This window comes from Zonotrichia albicollis, chromosome 3 (genome assembly GCF_047830755.1).
Source record: "Zonotrichia albicollis isolate bZonAlb1 chromosome 3, bZonAlb1.hap1, whole genome shotgun sequence".
NCBI classification, from domain to species: Eukaryota; Metazoa; Chordata; class Aves; order Passeriformes; family Passerellidae; genus Zonotrichia; species Zonotrichia albicollis.
The window spans coordinates 60,769,716-60,790,906 of NC_133821.1; the positions used below are offsets into that span (position 1 = coordinate 60,769,716).

Sequence of the window (21,191 nt, forward strand, 5' to 3'; positions counted from 1 at the left end):
GGGATAAAGTAACTGTGGCCTTTGTTACTTGTGACAATGACAGATGATTCTTAGTATTGGTGTTCATCCCACTTTTCTGCTAAGAATTGGTCTTTATCCCACTTCTCTGACCAAAATATTGGTTTGGACACAACATTATTTTAAATTTTTGCTCACAATCTATTCAAGTTCCATAGATAGAAATTGCACCACTGATATCCGGTCCTCTTCAGTATTAGTCACACTTCAGTCATAGGTGAACAGCAGAGCTTACAGCTATTCCCATAGTTTGCAACTGTACCCTCACCTAATAGCCCAGGAGTTATTGGCAAGACAACACAAATAATCAAACACAAATAATCAAATTATTTTGAGAAAAAACAAAACAAAACAAAACAAAAAACTCTTTTAAATATTCATAATAAAAGCAGCTAAAGATGCAAGACTCTTCTTGCCAACAAGAATTGCCCAACCAGAACTGGGCTGGACAAAAAGACAACAATAACACCACTTGAACACTGTGCCTGCTGAGGGCTTTAGGGGTGGTTGCAAGCACTCCCTGCCTGCACACAGCTGGCCCAGGGAAAGGCTTCTCACGTGTCCCTGACACCGAGAGGCTCAGGTCAGCTGGGGACACGGCGCTTGGCAAGGTCAGGCAGGGCTGCCAGTGCTACCTGGCATGACTCACAGACATTGCAAAGTGAGGAACTCCTGCTTGGCTCCCTGGGAAAAACACCACCATATCTGAACCTGGCTAACAGGGTTACATTTCAACTTGCATTTGTTATTTGTACTGTCTTGCCAATTGCACTTGTGCCCTGAGGGTGACTAGATAGCTATAAATCTTGATAGTCCGGGTTCACAGAACCACAGAATCATTTGGATTAGAGAAGACATTTTAGATCATCAAGTCCAACTGTTAAACTATATGTATAAAAACTATGTTTGAGACAGATTCTTCAAAATAAATATGTTTAGAAAGAGGTGTAAGGCCTCTGTTATTGTAGTATACTAGAGGTTTATTATTCCTAACCTTACTTTCTTCCTTTGAAAAAAGTTAACACTATTCCCATATTACCCAAAGACAATAATTACATGTATACAGTGTGGCAGATGTTACAAAGAGCTTAGTTCTGGTTTCTTTATCAACCACTATTATCCAGTGCAGCATGGTGCTTTTTCAACTTACATCCTTGGACTTTTTCACAGAGAAACCAGGAGGCAAAAGAAAAACAACAAATAGGCTGAAGATCTCATCCCAGATCTCAGTTGCCTCCATGCCAGCCATAGAAGGAGGAGGAGCTCCAGAGTCAAGGCAGCTTAGATATAGCCAAAGTGATTACAACTGATTTCTTAGTAGTTCTTGTCACAGGAATTGTGACAGACCAGAGAGCTGAGTTTGTATCTGCTCTGAAAAGCGTATTCAAGAAAAAGCAGTTTCAAGAATGTGTGTAATTGGTGACAGATCTTTTCACAAATACTCTTCAGGTGACATCTGTAGAGATGGAAGACTGTTAGGAAAGCACAGCTCATTTTCCTTTATTTTCCCATAAGGACAGTATGTCGGAGAGGGGAAGTATTGAAATGCCACCAATACAGTGGAACTCCTTAAATAAGAATATATATTATGAGAACTGGTGAAAACAAAACTGTTTTGGTTATTGTGTTAGTTTACAGATATTCACACAGCCATTGCTATTACTGTTTCCTCAAGCTTCAGAGACTGAATTTACAAAATCAACACTTCTCAAGCAATTCTGCTGATACATTTAGTAGATAACAGGCAAGCTCCAAAAGCTTTGGTGAGTGCATTTTATTTTAAAATATCAAATACTGAATGTTTCCATTTATCTTAGTATCTTGGAATTTAGGCAGAAAACCTGAGATCAGAATTTTCTCATGAGATTCTCTTCCCTGGAAGTGCCTTCTGCGCCATTCTTATCCTACTTCTGATCTCAGCAAAAACTGGGATACACAGATGACTCCAATATTTATTTATTTCTAAAGCAATGGAACATTTTGAACATCAAAAAAAAAAAAAGAAGGAAAGTTTGCTTGGATGTATGCCAAGTTCTACTACACAATGTTTAAACAGCAAATGTTACCATTTAGGACAGTTGGTCTGTCTCAAATGCTACTCCATTGTCCATTACTATAATTTAAGTACAATTAGCTTACCCCAATATCAACACAAAACTTGGCTGGTTAAATTGTCTAGCTGTTTTCCATGGTTCCTCTTTGAGTCAAAGGGAAGACACAGACTCTCTGATGCAGTAATTCAGAGTAGAAGGCTAAGTAAACTAGTTGGCGTTGTGAAAGCCTCCCTGTTTCTTACACTGACCTTTAAATGATAATTACAACCTGTCTGTATGACATCTAGCAAAATAAGGCTCAAATAACATAGACATCTGTTACCACATTATCTAATTTGAATGATTTGTACTCCCACATACACACTAAAATATATTGGTACTTAGTATTAAAGAAAAAAAAGCTATTAGAAAAGTTATATTTGACTCTATGCTGCAGTGAGATGACAAAAATAACCTAAAATTCATGTACATGTTAAATGAAACTACTATTTACCTTTAATGTTTAAATATATAAACTATGAGCTTAATATTTTTCATCTTATCTAGAAAACTATCACCTGTTTAATAAATGCTGGGGTTCTTCTGTTGTTTTTTTAAAATAAAATACAAGTAATTAAATACTAAATAGCTACCAGTCACTGAAGGTGTCTATAGTTACAGGTGCATATGAGCAGAGAGATGGTGGATGCCCCACCTCTGGAACCATTCAAGGCTGGCCTGGAGAGGCCTCTGAGCAACCTGATCTAGTTGAAGATGTCTCCTCATTGCAGGAGCTTTGGACTGGATGACCTTTAGAGCTCCCTTCCACTCCAAATTATTCTATGATTCTCTTTTACCATGAATTTTCTCCTGTATATCTCTTCACTGTTTAACCTTGCTTCAACAGGAAAATTTCTGCCAATTCCTCTATCACAGTACATTGATCCCAGCTGCAGGAAAGGACATCACCCACAGAGCCAGAAAGGTGGGGGTTTTACCCCTACTGGTTCAAAGATATTTGAGTGCTACAGAGATGCTATCAGGTTGTTTTGGTTTTTTTTCCCCAGGGGATTCATACTGCCTTAGAAAAGGCAGTATTTCCTTTTTTCTTTTTTTCCAGCAATTTTTTCTGTAGGGGAAAAGATGCTACTTGTTTCTCATTTTGTTAAGAAAACAACTAGCATTACATTCTGACCTTTTCTGGCAATCTTCCTTTACTATTGTTTTGTTAATTTATTTAGGCTTTAATATTCTAACATGTTTATTCAAATGTTATTCAAATACCAGGTTAAATGTTATTCAAATACCAGGTTATAGGATCTCTTATTATATTGCAATTTTTTGAGATTATCTCAACAGAATAGGCACTACATCAAAAGAAAAAAATATTTTCTCAGAAGTCATTTCCTGAAGTCATTTCCAAATTTAAATTCTGCTTGATGGACATTTGGTTTTAACTTCTAATGTCTAATAAAAAAAATCTGACATTTTTGTGAAACAAATTCTGCTTTCCAACTTGCTACTGCTAACATTACTACCATTGTCCTAGGAATTCTGAACCAGGATTTTTTAAATAATACATTAATGAACCAAAAGGCAGTCCTAGATCAGCACACACTTCTGTTTCTGATATGACTGGAAAGGGAAGTTTATGTTCAGGCCAAAATGACATGTTACGGCATAGTTGGAAATCTGATATTTAACCAATAAGAAACATGTTGATGTAGACTGCAAATATCAGTAAAGGAGATGCACTTCATTTTTCAATGCATTGGGATAGGAAACTAGTGTTTAACAGGGGAGTAAGCCAATTGATGCTTGACTCTTTTTTCCACACAGACAGAAAATTTGGTAAAAGTTACATCACTTCCTTGCGCACTAGCCCTGTTAAATTGTTTCCTGCACCAATGTTCCAACTGAAGTTGGAAATACTGAAGGATTCCTTTCCCTTTCTGAAAAGCCAGAGTTAGTGGTGGCTGAAATCAGTTTCATCTGGTATTACTTGAACATTGATATTATGCTTTAAAAAAAGCCAGCAGCAACTATGTAATGGGTTTCATTGAAGCGCATAAGAAGTTCCTGATAAAAATAACATAAAACATTTTACTTATTTGGTGTACTTACAATATTCCATTAAAAACAAGTGAAAAGATAGACTAGGCAATTGCTTGGATTGTTTTTTAAAACTCTGATTGTGGGACACAGTAACAAACACTCCGTAACATCTCCACTATTCAAAGCGCTCAAGAGCTGTATGGACAGTGGATATAGAACAGGGAAGCAAAATTGTCCCTGGAAGTTCTGTGCTCCCTTGAGCATCAAAATTGTCTTTCCTTGGCTGATGGAAACCCACAGCAATCTCCCTCAGTGAGCTTCTCTGAGTGTGGTCAGAACTCCACAGATTCCAATAAAAGGGTGACTGTTTGACAAGCCCATGCTTATACACAGAAAATGGCACCTGTCATTCTAAGGATCTGAGCTTGGTTCTGAATTAAGCACCTTCAGGTTGCAACTGGCAGACACTGATCGTGGGAGCAATGACTCTTAGGTTTAGCTTTCATCTCAACCCAAGGTGGCTGAAAGTGGTTTTGCTGTTTCTAGAGGAGCAGACGGCAAGCTAAAGAGTGTAACCCAAAAGTCTTAAAATTGTATCATTAAGTAGCCAGTGATGCCTTTCACTTGATTTGGCACACAATACTGCAAACCTAAGACAAATAGATTGAAAATATTGCAAACCTCAGGAAAAAAGCACAAGCAAATGTAGTTCCTAGTACCACAGATGGTGAAATGGAGACAGAACTTTTGACTGGCAGTCCCACCTGAAAACTTATGTAACTGCACTGTTACTCATGGAAAGAGATATTTATGGATATCAATACCATGACTGAAGCTCACATTTTGATATGTGGCTAAGGTCTGGGAAAAAATTTGTATATAGTACAGTATTTGCATGACCATCTTTTCAAAATAACCTGAATACTTTCTTCTTTTACTAACGATTCATGATTTTTAAATCTCACAATTGCTGCGTATCTAAATTATTATTGGTATCACAAAAGCTGTGCAGAGCCTGGAAAAATGATGTGTGATTGCCTGGATTGGAAAAAAAATGTAACAGATATCTTAGAAAACATTTATGGCTTTACACATTGTCAGGATATCTTGGAAAGCACAGTACAGCTGGAACTACATTACTGAGAGCAGCCTGACCAAACACACGTGAGAGAAACAGGTTTTCCAGAAAGCCTTCCCTCCATCTGCAGATCTAGTGGAAAGAGCTTTTCCTCCTAGGCTATCTACTCAGAGTTTTTTCCTTCCGCAGCTTCATCAGTATGAATATATTTCAAGAAGAATCTGTAGTGAAGAAAAGAATCAACGTGTGTTTGCATGATTATCAGTGGGCTTTAAATGCATGGTAAAAAAATGCCAGGACAGGGGTGGCAGCATATTTCCAAAGCTGCTCATCCCAGTGGAGCTACATTTACACAAATGCATTTGTAAGAAATGCAAAGAGCTTGATTACAGTAAATATGGTCTGATTTTGCAGTCATGAGAAACTAGGTCAGAGGGAGCTTAGTTTATCACTAGGATATTTGTGCATCATTGTTAGGGCTTTCCCACGACTTCCCAGCTGCATCTCCTGTCCATCCCCACGGCAAACTGCACCCACTGCTGTCATGCAAGATGCAAAGAGGGAAAGAAAGCCATAGGGCATCTGTGAGAGGGCAAATAATGTCAGCTTTGGGATCTGCACATCATTGGAATGCTGATGTGCAGGCAGCATAAAGAAACACAAAGTGTGGATACAACCTGAGCAGAAGTGTACGTACTCAAGTATCATAGATATTTAATCTGAAATACTTAGTGGCCGAGCTATTCAACATGACCAAAGTACCAAGCTTTTTAGTCAGAGATAATAATAAGTCTGCAACCAGAGTGGCATCAGACAAAATGCAATTCAGTTTATTATTTAACTCTTGCATTGCAAAGAGGAATAAATTTGGGAGAAGTATGCACCTATGCAATCCTAGTGCTCATTATACAGTCTAAATGGGATTATATAAAGAGCTAAATTCACCATTAATTATTAAAGTCAGAAAGATAAAGACTGAAGAATAATGAGGTGTAGATACTCTGCAATATTAATATGTGTAGCCATTGAATACCTAAAAAGTTAACAAAGTTAAGAAACATGCATTAATTTTATTTAAAATAGTGCTTCTTTTCCTAGTCAAATATTAATCTGCATTTTAAAAGTGAAAAGGAAAAACAAAGTTATCAGATCTTGTGATATCTGAATTACAAAAGAGGTAGCAAGTACTATTATTCATCTGTATTTATCCTTATATTTCCATTTCATTTATCCTTACAGTATTAAGCTTTCTTTGACAAAAAAATTAAACTAGATATCACTTGATGCCTATTTCTTAGCTACTCACTTTTATAATTTCAAAAGACAGAAAAAGACAAAATCATAGCCACAAGTCTTTTCTGAATACCACAAGGGGCAAGGACACCAGAGGCCATGTGGCCACCTACGCCGTCTCATTAAGCTAAGAGAAGAAAGACAGAAGAAACATTTCAAATGTGGCACATTTCTCATCTTTCAAACTGCTGCAATAATTTTTAGATACATAGGTCCCAACAGAGAAAATATCTATGCATGTTCTTAGTTTTAAAGATGGCAGTAATCCCTTTGAATTCATTGAGACCATACAGTTACTTACTATTAGTTATGTATTTAAGGGATAGGTGTCTCTCACATGCTTAGTTCCTTTTTCTACTCAGCTTTTTTTTTTTTCATGTATTCCCTAGAGGGAATCCTGTGGGATGCAGAGGTTATTCTTTTCATAGGGTTGTTTCATAAAGATGACTACTAGCATGTCCACTGTCCCAAGTAACAGGTTATTATTTTCCACCTACCTGATTTCTACCAACATTTTCAAGCTGATGCAGTGTTCTTAACCTCCCACTCCATTAGCCTAGTCCATCATTAAGCATCTGGTACAATGATCACTCTGTAAACTCAGACAATGGGGTTTTTTTTAAATCCCTTAACTTTGCCTTGGATCAGGTAAATTTTGTTTGTGTGTAAGAACTAAGGGAAGAAATAAACTAACAGAGTCCATCAGATACATTTTGCAACACAATTAAATATCCTGCTGGCAATGCTCTTTCAGTTTATCATTATTATTTTCTTATTATGGTTTATTAAGATGAGATGAGTCTATTCTCTGTTATTTTCTCTTTCCTTTAAAGCCACATAGAATTTTGCAGTTTACTATGGGAAATTTGAATCATCACATTCAGTATGCTGAACTTTTAATTTTCCTGAGCAAGCAAAGGAAACATTACACCACCTCGCTGTTTCCAATTAGTTATGGACTTCTGTTTATTCCTCTACTGCAAGCATTTTTGCTTAGTTAGTAGTACAAAACATTAATCCTAAAAATTTATTCTCTCACTTGCACTAAAAATGAAAAAGGCATTTTCTCCTTGCCCTACAGTACTCAAGCAATCCTTATTCCTGCATTTCCAGAACCTTTTTCCAAGGAATCTGGTTAACTGATGAAAACAACCAACAGTTTATGAACCCACAGAACACTACTGCATGTCTTCTACATTTCCCAGTAGGTGAGGCTCTCAAGGCATGATGCTGTGCAAAGTTCAGGCAATATGAACTAATTAATTAATTAATTGTGCCATTCTCTTAGCAATTCAGCTCACTGCTCTTGACAGTGAGTTGGTAGCAGGAAAAATAATCTATTGCATACCTTAAGTATGCATCAAAGAAAAGTTAGTGAAATACTAAAATAATTTCAGGGTTGGGAAAAATGTTCTGAAATAAAATTTAGAAAATTTGATATGTCCACTTCAGAGCAAGGACACAGCAACTGTCCTCAAATAAATGTAAAATTTTTCATATTTAATGAAGTAATTGCAATGATAGCCATAAATAAGAGTAATTGTTCTTAGTAGTAAGAATGACATTAAAAATAATGGACATCTGGAATGAGACAAATGTGGGGCAAAAAATAAGAAATTTATACTATGATTTTTAAGGTGATGAAAGAAGCCTTCCAGGAGGTTATTAGAAAAAATTCTGCATAACTGCACCTGCTTATGTTTCTTCTGTCATATTCTCCAACTTTCTTAGGAACTCTGTTCCCTTGTCACTTTTAAAAGGTACTCACTTGCATTCTTGTTTTCTCTGTTGCTCTGATTATGCTGCCCTGAAAATGAGCACTATTTTTTTAACTTTCTGTTTAGGGACTGTGCCCCAGTGCTTGCAATCTTCTCTTCTACACTGAACTCACCCTGAAACCTCCTAAAACTTGATTCTGGTGATGGTGTCATCTCCTGGCTCTGACCCTAAGCAATGGCCTCATCTATGGTCTCTGCATGACTCCATGATCCCTGGGACAGAGACAAAGGCATTCTTTTCATACGCAACTACTGATTTAAGATGATTGCACTAAGAAGTGCCATATAAAGACATGCTTTACACTTTCTAAAAATCAGTATTTTATAGTCTTTGAAACTGGTCTCTACATTTGGACTTCTTAATGTTTCTGAATCACTTAGAAATTGGGAGCATTTTTCAAAACATTTTAAATAATATACTGTAAAAACAGACTATGTAAAATCGTTTTAGGTATCTCTTTGGAAATGCAAGCTCTGATACAATGCAGTGGTGTGGGTTAGCTGAAAGAATAGGCAAAATTTCCAAAAGTAATGACTCTGCCACGCCAATAATTTATGAGCCAATTTTTAAAACATCAGCTATCAAATGGAAGTGGGAGGAATAATAGAATATAACTTGTGCTTTACAATGGCCTGTTAATGCAGAGAGGCAGAGGCGCCTGTGCTCTAAGGAAGCTGTCAGCAGAGCTGCAGCCTGGAGGTCCCAGTATCGCTCACAGTACTGGCAAGGAGGAGACCCCTGCTCGGGAATGGAGCTGGAGGAGGGAAGCAAAAGGAAAAGGCCGTGGGGGGCTAGAAGAGGAGAATCAAGGATCTTTCTTCACCATTCTTTTTTTACAGCTTTTGTGTGTCTGGACTGATTTGTTGTGGGAGAGCTGCTGGAGACAGTATATTTGGCACAAGACAGGGTAGCTCAAAGCCAAAAGGATCGTGCTATTGCCAGTTTAAACTATGGCTTTTCTTTTCTACTTTTTTTTTTTCTTCCCCCCTCCCTCCTTTTTCTTTGAAGGAAGGAAAAGAAAAAAGGGGAAGAAAGGGATTTGCAATGAAAACCAGAGCAGTGGGTTAACAAGAACCCTGCAGGCTTCAGTAGACTGGAAAGATACACGAAGCACTTCCTCTACCATCTGGCATGCAATTCTGCTGCTGCTGCTGTTGCTCCTAGTACATAACTTTGGAGTGAATAAGCAAACAAGCAAAACTTTTTTTAAGAGACACCAACTATGAAACACCAGCGATTAATCTGTCAGCTTACTCTCTTCAGTTTTCTCCCAGTACAGTATTCCTTTCCTCAAGTCTTTTCCAGTTCTCATGTCTACCTGTGGAAATATGCACTGCCTTGTCATGTTTGCAGATGACTCCATTTGCCTTTTTTTGGCATTGCTTCTCAGAATGAATGAGGGACAGAGCTAATGCATTTATATTTCTCTTGTAATCACTTAAGCTTCTTTAACTCAGAGTCAGAGAGAAATGCAGTTGATAGAAATAAAGCAATCCATCTCTGCTGTACTATTTCCTTCAAATATGGCTAGAAGTGTGAATGCAAAAGAGAACTTTTAGGTGAGCCAAGCTAGCTGAAGGACTGTTTAAAATGCAGTTACAAATGGCTGGGTACATTGCTGTGTAGGAGTATGCATGATGTTGAGGTCAATCTTCAAGTTGGGTAAATCACCACAGCACAGCTGAAGTCAGAGAAACAGAGAACTTGCAAAATCTGAGCATTCTGTCAATTAGAAATCTCTGAGAGTGATGCTACAGCTGATTTTTGGTGCTAGAACTCCTCATATTCAAATATAGATCTCCCAGGCTTTCCAGTGAGCAGCTTTTATGTGGCTGCATTCTTATAATAAAAAAGACCAAAAAGAAAAGTCAGTTACAGAAAAATCTTGGATGAATTCGAGATAAGTAATCACTGAATTGGAGTACAACTCTGAAGCATAAGTTTATTAAGAATAAGATTAATTAATTTACAGACATACCCATGAAAGCCAAGCAACAATTTGTATATATTTTTTTTTTCATTCACAACTGCTGATCATTAAACTGGCCAGAAATCAGAAAGAAAAACAAAACCAAAAACTCAAGGCTATCTAAAACAGTTGTTTTCATTTGATAGAAATTTTACAAGAGAAAAAGTACATACATTTTGTTTGGTTTATTACACAGCTTCTTGAAATACTGATACTACAACAACAGATTTATTTCAGTTTGTTCTTTGACTGGCCTCCTCCTTTGCACCTGTAGAGCTGTAAGTGAAAACAAATACAACAATTAATCCTGATCCTATGCATAAGACAGGTACCTACCCAAGTGATCCAACTACAAATGATACAAAACCTTTCACAGTTTTAAGGACACAAGAAGGTAGTGTAGATTTTGAAATATCAGTAGATTTTTATTGTTGCTCTCAAGAGGGCAGGTGGCTAAGTTCTGTTGACCACTTAAATATTCAGATATTCATCTAAAAATTAGTCTGGACATCTCTGAATACATTGCCTTCCACAATGTCTGGTATCCTTTATCACAGAATCATTATGGGTCGGAAGGATATCCATGACCATTGAGTCCAACCTTTGGCAGTACATCACCCTGCAGCTAAACCACAGCACTTCAGTTATTTCTTGGTCACTTTTTGCGCTCAGTGAGGGTGGAAATGGCACAAGGATAGCCTTTCTTTCAGAGCGCTCTGGCACTTCTGCTCTTTGCCTCAGTGGGGACCACAGAGGTAAACAAAGAGGGAAAACAACAGCTGAAAAAAGTTACTGCAACTCCTTGTTGCACAAAACTAAAATTAAGTAGTTGGGGTGTAAGGTTTAAACTACTCAGTTGGCAAAGAGTCTTCAAAGTCTTCTGGGCTTCAGCTGCATAGTTTATCCCTCTTTGATAGGAAGAGTGCTTCAAAGAGTAATTGCATGAGACTCACCAATATAAACCACCTAAAATATCACAATGAGCCATATGAAAATAAAACCAATAAAATTTGCCTTTCTAGAAAATTATAATCACAGATTATATGAATGTTGTCAGTGCTTGTGCTACTGTACTGCCCATCATCTATTTCTTTGTTCTTAACTCCTTTGTTCAAGAGTCAGGATATCCTGATACAAAAGACTGGAAAATATCAGCACAACAACAACATTACTAGAACTACTTTGGAATTGCTTCATAATTTTCAAGGCAAAGCTACCAAGTGTAGAGGGCCAATACTATGGCACTACAGTCTGCAATGAAAACTTTAGCAAACCATTACAGTTGTCAGTTTGAGGTTGGAACATCAATATATTCAAGGCAGAGATCCTGTAACAGGGGAAACGGCATGATGTTAATATGAGGAGGAGAGGCGTGCACTCTGTTTTCTACATGTAAGGGTGTTAAGTTTCAGTCCATTCTCTTGGCTTCTCTTCCTGTGGGAAGGAAGATCCTGCTTGTTTGACGGTTTATTTTTCCATCTGGAGAGAAGGCAGAACATTGAATGCAACCCAGAGAAGACAAACGTATTAACTACGCATGCGAGGAGAAGTTATACTGCCCAGTAAAACCCCATTAAATAAGTCTGCAATTTTACTGAAAGCTAAGTGCTGGTGCAAGAGCTCAGCCTCCACCCCTCCGCTGCGCGCTCCGCAAACTAAGGGACAGACCAGTACCACGATCAGGCTAAAAGGTGTATCTTGTATAAAGGCAACATAAATGTTGTGAAAATCCAAGGCCCCCCTCCGGGTCTGGGATCCCCGGGAAGGGCCGGGTGCTGCTACAGGGTCTGGCCGAAGGCAGCCCTCAAGTCCGGGGAAGCCCTCGCTGACAGCTGCGCAGCCCCAGCACGCCGCCTCTGCTGCTGCATGAGCCAGAGCACTCCCCCGGGCGGCTTTGCCTTGTTTTTAAAGATTAGCGATGAATAATTGCCTCCTCGTCGTAGTCTGGGAGCGACCGCTGCCACCAGGCACTGTCCTAAAGTGAACCCGTTCAGGTGGGGCTTTAGAGCCGCAGTGATTGCGGGCGCGGGGCAGACCCCAACACCCTTCCCTAGACCCGTCCTTTCAGCAACCCGTTCCTCTGCGACCCCTCAAGCTCCGGCCCCTCCGCTGCCGCTCTGGGTGCCGGCTGGGGCTGGCGTCCGGGAGCGGGGCAGGCGGGCGCAGCGCACTCGCGCTCCGCTCCTGGCCCTCGCAGCGTCCCGTGAATCACCGCCCATCCTCCCGCCGAAGGGCAGCCGAGGTGACGGCGGGGTTTGACTAAAAGGCCAAAACCCCCACCGGCTCCGCAGCCAGCGGGGCGAGGAGGAAGGCGGGGCGGTGGGGGCTCCCCCATGCCATCACGGCAGGGATAAAGTCAAAGTGTTTCCGCCGCGGCGCTTAGCGGGGTGCGAGCTGCGGCTGTGCCGGCGCGGCCCCGCTGCCCCGATTGCCGCCCGCAGCAGCGGCCCGAGCCCCCGCCCCCGGGTCCCGGCGCCGCGCCGGCATGAGCGGCGGCCCCGCGCCTGCCCGGCATCCGCTTCGCCCCGGCTGCAGGCGCCTGGCGGCGGGCTGAGGCGCGCAGCGGCGGGAGCCGAGCGCGGCCGCCGGAGCCCCGCGCTCCTTCCTTCCGCGGGGCCGGGCGCGCCCCTGGCGAGGGGCGGCGGGCAGCCGGGCGCCTTCGCCCCGCTCTGGATGCCCATCGCGGCTGCTCGGGCCGGGGGGTGGCTGCCGCTCCCCGGCGGGGGGCCCGGGCCAGGATGCCGGTGCTGGAGCGCTTCTTCCCCGCGGCAGAGCCGGGCAGGCGGAGGAGGACGGGGGACGAGGCGATGCCCTTTCCCATGGGCAGCCTGCCCGGTTATCAGCAGGGGACCCTGGCCTGGGACTTGCCCGAGATGATCAAGATGGTAAAGCTCGTTTGGAAATCCAAGGGGGAGCTCCGCGGGGCGAAGCACAGAGGCGTTTTGGAGAGCGAGGATGCCCTGGGCGGTTCGGCAGGTAGGTTTTCCCCGCGCTGCTGCTCGGGGAAGCCGCGGGGCAAACGCGGCTGGGGGCCGGGGGCGGCGGGGAGCCTCGGCCGGAGCCGGACCGTCCCGTCGTGGGGCAGAGCCGCCGGGGCCGCGGAGCTGCCGCACCGAGCGCGGCCGGGCTGAGGAGCAGCCCGTGCTCGGGGCAGCTCCGTGCCGCCGCCGGGACTCCGCGCACCGGAGTTTGTGCCGCGCTGGAGCCACGTCAGTTTGCCGATGGCGCTCCCCTGGTCCGGTCTGTTGCGTGGCTTTCGTACGCGGGGTGATAGAAGCTCGGCTGAAACCCAGAGCGAGTAGCTCCGCTGCTCCGAGGCTGCCCTCCGCCGCGGCGGCCGCGGAGAGCTCTCCCGGCCCCGCGGTCGGAGCTCCGCAGCCGCGGCCCCGCGGTCAGGGTGACGGAGGGAGAAGCGGCGCCCCGGGGCCGCCGGGCAGCCCGGCGCTGCCGCAGCTTCCCCGGCTGTGTTGGCCGTGCCCTCCCGAGCGCATGGCCTCTCGTCTCCCACCGCCGAGCCTCTTCCCGATCTTTGCGTGCGCCGGGCTCCCTTCACAGGACCTGCCCGCGCTTCCCTTGTACAAAGCTAAACGACTCCCTTCAGCTTGGATTTTGACAGCCACCACTATTAAATCTTGAGAAACGCTGCCCTATCCCACTACTTTCTCTTTAAACGTGGTATATTACTGGGTAAAGAGCACGTGCCTTTTCCTTAACTGTGTAAATCTTGTCTGTCATTTTTTTTCTGATCTCACTAACATATGGCATGTCATCACGTGCTTTACTGAAGTCCAGGTTAGACCTGCAGCATTTTCACTAGGTAGAGATGAGTTGACAGGTTAGCAGGGTACTTCTGATCAGTTGATTCTGCATCTTAACCTGTGCTCCGCACTGCTTACGGTTCAAAACCTCTTGCCTTCTGTTAAAATCAGGGTCACAGGCCTATTGTTATCTCAGTACCAGTTGGTAATTTTTTATCCTCCTCTAATTGCACTGCTGTGATTTAACAGACTATGAAACTGTGTGGCTTGTTTCTTCAGAACTCTAGATTATCTCATCTCTGTGGCTGGGTCACTAAATTCTCCTGATGCATTCAGTTCTTCGACCATTATGCCTTCACCTTCCTTTGGTGTACCTGTTATTGAGACATATAATTGGCAGTACTTTATTTAATCAGAATAATTTAATTTCTTAGGTAGAATCACCTCTTTGTAGGTATTTTGAAGTGCTTGTTTTGTGTACATACGTATATATTCTCCGTAATTGTATATATTAACTTGAATATTAAATAGGTATCAGTCTATCACTTTTGAATGCCTGCTACGGTTGGCTGGTTGGTCGTTGTATGTCTATTATTTAAAATATGTGTAATTTAATGAAAGAATGCTTGGTCCACTTCCATTTTGAAAAAGGGGAGATAGGTCTTGGGCTCTGAGGAAGATGTACAATCTGTCACCCCACTTTTGGGGGATCACTCCAGTTTAAAAGAATAATAAGTAAAAGTGAGTAGATAATGAAAGAGGAGGTCATATTGCTCTTTAAAGAGTTGGAGCAAATCAGCTGGGAATGGACAGTAGCCAGCCAGGGAGATCGAGGCTTGTGTGGTGAATGCTGAGTGTTCAGAGATGGACCCTAATTAAGCAACTCAAGAAATGCTGCGTTGCTTACACTGTATGTATGAGTAATGGTGGTTTTTCAGTGTGCTTGTGTTGTATCTGGTGAAATTACTTTCATTAGGCAACAAATGAGATTCACCTTCAGATTCCTGGAGGCAACTAAAAATGAGCCTGAATGTAGAGAGACAGATTAGTCCACTAGCAGGATGTGAGTAACTTGCATTTACTCAAATGGCCATTACTCGTATCCTGTGGAGGGGACAGTCCTCTTCGTGGTGCCCAGATCTACTTCATAAGCTCAGCTGACTTGCAGCAGTACAAATCCGGGCAGAAGATGACTCTTAACTCTCAACACTTTAAATGCGAATCATCAGACGGTTTGAGGGAGCCAGACCTGGGTTGCTGGTTTTTCCTCCTCAGCAACAGTCATCCTAGTAGTTTTCCCTCTTGTGGTTTCATTTTAGTCACTTGAAGTACATTGGAGTATGTGGGAAAACCAGTAAATGCTGAAATCTAGTATACTTAAATAAGTGCAGAGTCAAAGAATGCAGAAATGGGGAGAAGAGATAATCATTTGGAAGGCTTAGTAGTTTGAGGTACTCAGCTTCATGTTTCTGTGATGTTTTTTACATGTTTGATTCCTGGAAAAAAAACCAGAACAAAACTTCATAACTCGAATCTTATAAAAAAGGCAGTACTTAGTCAGGAATCAGATTTTCTTCAGGTGGAGTTAAAGCAAATAACTTCTGCTTGAGGTACTGCTAGCTAGGCAAATAAAGGTTGATTGTTCAGTAGTAGAATTCACAGCACTTTCCACATCAAGGGCTTTTTCATTTGAATTTGTAAGTATTCATGTGATAACTCATGTTCTGTTATCACATCCTCATGAAACTACTTTGCTTACAGTAGAAGAGGAAATAGATATGAATTCTGGAAGGAAACAGTCAGGATTTCTGGCTTGCTTGATCATGTTAATACAGATTTAGCTTAGCAAATTTCTTTACCTTGTCCAAGTGATTGGACTGGGCTTTGGACTGGGTGGCTAGAAAAGTCACAACCCTCTTAACCACAGGCAGTGTGAAGGAGGGAGAGCTATATCTGCCCATGATGTCAGTTTTGTGGATGGCAATGTCTTGGAGACCCATTTAGCCGTAATTTATACCACATTCCCCATTCCTGAGGTAGGAGTAGAAAGCAAAACGATCTATGTGTCTTGGGCTCTCATATGTAAGAGCTATATCTGGGTCTTTCACCTTGTCCAGTACTGAGAATAAGCTACTTAATCTCCCTGCAAAAAAAAGGGTTTGCAATACATCAGTGCAGCATGTAGTTGGGATGAATGAAGAACTCGGATTTCAGTGACTGCCTGCCTGGGGTTCCTAATGATGATTTATTTTCACTTCCAAAGCAGTGAAACTCACATCTTGAGTCTTCTCTTGTTGCACTGCTTTTTAATGTTAGTATCAATTAAGACTACAGACCTTTCTCCTGCTCCTGGCCTGCTGTTGCTTAGTAACTCTTCCCCCCCCCCATTTCAATTCCTGACCAAATCAGCACAAAACTGAGATTTGTTGAAGACTCTCTCCGACCGTGACAGGAGCCATTTCTGTGGGAAATGGGTATAATTCGATGTCATTCCATACTGTGTTTCAAATAGATTATTTGCAAGCCAATGCCTTTTACTTGAATGAAATAACAGCATGTGTTGATATTATAACAACTGAATTATTCAAATAATTCTGATCTGCAACTGTGTTGATCTCTAGGAGGGAACTGTGTTCTGTTTATGACCCCAACTTTCTTATCACCCTCTCCTAAAGTTCAGCAGTAGCTTTGCATATCAAACCAACCTGATCAGGGAACAGGTACAGGTTTGCCTCCAAGTCTTCGTTAGAAGCATTAGCAACCTCTTAAGCTTACAGTGATCATCCCAGATAACTCCAGAGAGACTTTCTGTACCGAGTCTTGCACATGTGCAAACATGCATGACTTTGAGAGAAGGTGCTACTAAGAATTATTAAGGTCTGTTGAGACACCGTGGGTTTTTTGAAATAACTCTGAATGTTTTTTTCCACTCACCTCTTTCTGTTGGTGGATGTTTTCTCAGAAATGTAGGTTCTGATTCATGTGTGTATCCTGCTTGTTGTTAACTGGTGAGTCCCTTTGCCATGAGCAGGAAAAACAAGCAAGTACCACTCCTATTACAGTTGGGAAAATCTCCACCAGTTACTAGTTTGTCTCTTTACTTCTCTTTAGTCCACTTTAGTGTCCTTTGCAGTTCAGTAGTCTGTTCAAACTTCCTGCTTGTTCTTCCAAACATTAGAGCTGAGCAATTTTGTGATATACCTCTTGAAGAGCTCAGAGTCACATCATGTGTGTTTCCTCAGTGGTTGCTTGAAGGTCTTCCTTAAAGTTGCTTAAAGTTACTTCCTTAAAGTAACTTCCTTAAAGTTACAAGACTCCCAAAGACTTAATTCTTCCATAGTATCCCAGGAATCATGCCTTCTACTTAATTTTTCTTTTGTATTTAACAATTTTTATCATGCTGTGTAATAGTTTTGCTGTTCATGTTAAAATAAACTTCCCCTTCCTATCATTACTTATAGAATCACAATCTGATTTGGGTTGGAAGAGTCCTTTAAAGACCATCTAGTTTCAACCCCCCCAGCCATGGGCAAGGACACCTTCCTCTAGACCAGGTTGCTCAAAGTTCCATCCCACCCAAGCCTTGAAGACTTTCAGGAATTGGCATCCACAACTCCTCTGAACAACCTGTTTGGGTGCATGTTTAGTTGTGACACCTTGAAACTCATGCTTGCGTTTGTAGTTCCACCGCAGTAACTAATAATCATCAAATCTTAAAATTTAAATCTGTGAATTACTGAGAACCAAATGGGGGTTTGACTAACAGCTTAAAAGCTCATCATTTTGAGTATTTGGTGCTGAGCATGTAGGTGCCACAAATGTAAATCCTAGTAATAAATAAAATGTGGGAGGTATCAAATGGCATTGTCTTAGCATCTGACCAGTCTCCTGTGTTATTGTTTAGATTGAAATCAGCTTTGTTTATGTCCTGCTGACAGATGCGCAGCAGGTAGGAGGGCAGATTACTATATATTTCTGAGGTTAGGTTTTCTTTTCTTCTTTTTTCCCCCAAGTTCTATGTTGAGACTTGTTCAATCCATTGCACTTAGAAGGACAAAGAATATGAATTTGATACGATCAAGTCTACTTGTGGCAAGTTTGATTGCTCGCTGACTGTTGTGTTGAAAGTCCTGGGCCTGGGAACAAGAATTATGCTATTCTGTATTTCGTGAAGAGCTGGTTAAATCAGTGGAACTGTGTGTGATGGTCTCATTAAGAATGGTGAAATTAAACAGTGTACAGTACCACTTCTGTAGTGTGTGTATGTAGGCCAAGAGAAAGAATTCAGACCACATTTATGGGTAATGCTGTTCAAACACAACTCTTCAGTTCACTGGCTGAACATAACTTATTAATACATAAGATTTGGGGCTATTTTTTTAAAAAAATACTATACTAATTAGAGAAATGGCTTCAAAGATTAAAAGAAATAATTTTGAGACATTAAATCATGGTCACCATTCAAATTCTGGTCCTTGTTTGATACCTACCTCTTTACTTTGAAGTACTTTTAAAATAGTGTAGAATGAGAAGCTGAACTGATAGTACAAGTCTTTCATTTTGAACTTGTCAAAATGAGCTTATGTGAGTGTCAATTGAAGTTGTGTTTATTTTGGGAGTGAAAATTTTCTACTTAGCTACTGTGCTTAACCACTCTCTTCTGCTTCAGTCTTATATAAATTTTCTGGTGTGGATATGTTGGGATTTTGGGATATTCAGAGTTAAGTTGGAAGTGACCTCTAAGATGATGAAGTTCAACCACTGCCATGTCCACCAAAATAGGAGCCAGATGAGGGGTAAACCATAGAGAAGGAATAATGTGAAAATCTCACTAAATTTTAAATGGTCTTTCAGTTCAGCCTGGCTGGCACATTTTTTGTTTGCATTATTGTGAATGTTGGAAATCAAAATTTATTTGCAGAAATATTTGGAGAAGCTCTGAGCAGCTGTTCAGCTATGTACAGCCACAAAAGAGTGAAAAAGATTACAATATTATAGAGCTAAGACTTCAGGATAAAGTTAGGAGATAAAGCAGAATTGCCCAGGTTGGATGTTGGCCAGCATGAAGAAGGGAATGGGCTGGTGTGCTGGAAAATTGACTGAGGTTTATTGGTCTGTCAGCTCAGAGACAAATGAGCGGTCTGCTGAAAACTGTAAATACAAATAGAGCAAATTCCAGTGAGCTGTGTAATGGTGGCCAGATCTGTTGCTTTCAGTGAAGCTGTTCTAAATATTAGGAGCCAAAGATGTGGCTTTATATATAAAAATATTGTTTCTAAAGGAAGAGCTAAAAAAGCTACTACACTGTATTCAAACAGAGCTTGGGGGGGGGTGTTAAATACTTGTTTACTTCATTATAGTTAAAGCTGATAGTTTTCTTTTATCTTTGGTGAATTGTCTCTAAAGTTCTCTGTACTCTGTGAAGAATTAAACTGATAAGCACAATAGAAAGCAGTAGTGGTATTAGCCATGCCTGCCTAGTGGTGGTGTTTTTCTGTATCGCTTAAATGTTGTGAGAGAAGTGTTTAAAATGCATTGTGGGAGGCTCAATACTTCCAGCTTCCTGTGGGAGGCATTCCAACTTCCAAAGGAGGAAGTGCATTGTATGCAGTGTGTTTGCTGTTTCAGCGCTTCTTCATAACAAACTTTGTTTGTGATCTGTCATACTTGAAAGAGTTGGCTTGGAGACATGCATCCCAGACAGCTTTCTGCAGTCCTGATTTAGGAAGTGTGAGTTTGGCTTTTCATCCAGGCAACAAAAAGGGTGTCCATGTCACCATTTTCTCCACTGTGACCTATTCACACCCCCTCCTCAGAGCTCTGTTTTCAGAATATGCAAAACCATGTTACTTAAGATAACAGCTCGCATGCGTCCCAACCACTCCCACATTTCAGGGGGCATCGTTACAAATGGGCAAACTTGTCTGAATTGGAGTTGACCTGCAGGAACTCCCTGGTGTCACCTTCTTTGAAAAAAGTCAATTGACTTCAGGCTGATTCTTCACAGCAAGTATGCATCTGGTTCTCACCATAATTCTATAAAACTTTCTAGTTCTCTTGTCTTCCTTTTGTCTGGACTAAAAAGTGAAACACTCGAGATATCCAGGTTAAAATATGCTTTGACATTTGTTAATAACTTTTTGTAAGTCATCCTAACTTTTTTTCAAAAAGAGCAATCAGCCTATGGGATAAATTACATTAGGTTAAGTACTTAACTGACCCATGGTGTAGACTTGCAAGACAAAAATGTCTTTGCTCTTCATTTTTTTCCTCAGCTTGCAACATGTAATTTCTTCTGTCACTGTTATGGCTAACAAACAGACAAACTCTGCATGAGTGAAGCAGTAAATCCTTCATGCTCGCCTCCTGGATAAAGCATTCTTTTGGCTCCTCTGTGGACTGCCAGCTGTGGTTTTCCCTGAAAAAGTGGAATGTAGTATGGTTTAAGGTGTGTACAAAGAGAGAAGTCCAACACAACGAGGATTTAGTCGGCTCAAGAATATTGCTGTCAGTAATACTGTCACCCTTATTACAGTAGCAATAGAGATGCAAACCCCTTCCATTACTCTTTGAACAAAATATTCTGAAGTTCCTTCAAATTTCAAGATCCTTCAGGTATCCTTCAAATTTCCCTCAGAAAATAAAACTTTGCTGTTGACTTTTGCTAGTTTATTTATAATCTCTGGGAATGCAATACTTTGGTAGTGCTCTCCAGTCCCAGGAATGAGAACCTGTTTGAAATTGCAGAGAAGCCAGGGACAGGCTTTCCATGGACGTGGATGGGCTTTGTTCTAAACCAGAATGTTCAGTGTTACTTTTAGGTGGAAGGTGTACTCTTGAGTGTCTCTTTATACACACAAGACCATTTGGAGAAGCTGCTGTAAACTTCCCCAGCTCTGATCCTTTCTGAAGGGGAAGTATGCAAAACTCTGCTTCCTGTGGGAGCATATGAAACTCTTTCATCTGTAGCCAGCTCTGGGTTGTGTGGAGGTAATGCCCTTCAAATATTGCTATCTCAGTGTTCTCCTGATATCCCTGACCTAAGGTAAGGACAAAGTATTAACTCAAAGGCCTACTTAAAAGATGCTCTGTGCAGGTGCAGTTGGAAATGAAGGGTTATCCTGGAGGGTTTTCGGAGCGCACTGTGCTGTGGCAGGCATTGCTTCTTTCCTGCTGCTTAAGCACTGCCTTGAGATGGAATGCTTTGT

At 41.4% G+C, this 21,191-nt stretch overlaps 1 protein-coding gene across 4 annotated transcripts in view; it reads left to right on the plus strand.

The window, feature by feature from the left end:
- The window catches only part of PDE7B (phosphodiesterase 7B), a 169,276-nt gene that overhangs the window by 76,006 nt on the left and 72,079 nt on the right, over window positions 1-21,191 (plus strand). Inside the window, exon 1 of one of the 4 annotated variants that reach the window (XM_005489190.4) lies at window positions 12,154-13,201. The exons of the other annotated variants lie outside the window; for them this stretch is intronic. Within the exon in view, the coding sequence (XP_005489247.1) occupies window positions 12,964-13,201 (238 nt within the window). The 5' untranslated portion in view covers window positions 12,154-12,963. Of the gene's footprint in view, window positions 1-12,153; window positions 13,202-21,191 lie in introns of those variants that run through there. 4 annotated transcript variants of the gene reach the window in all.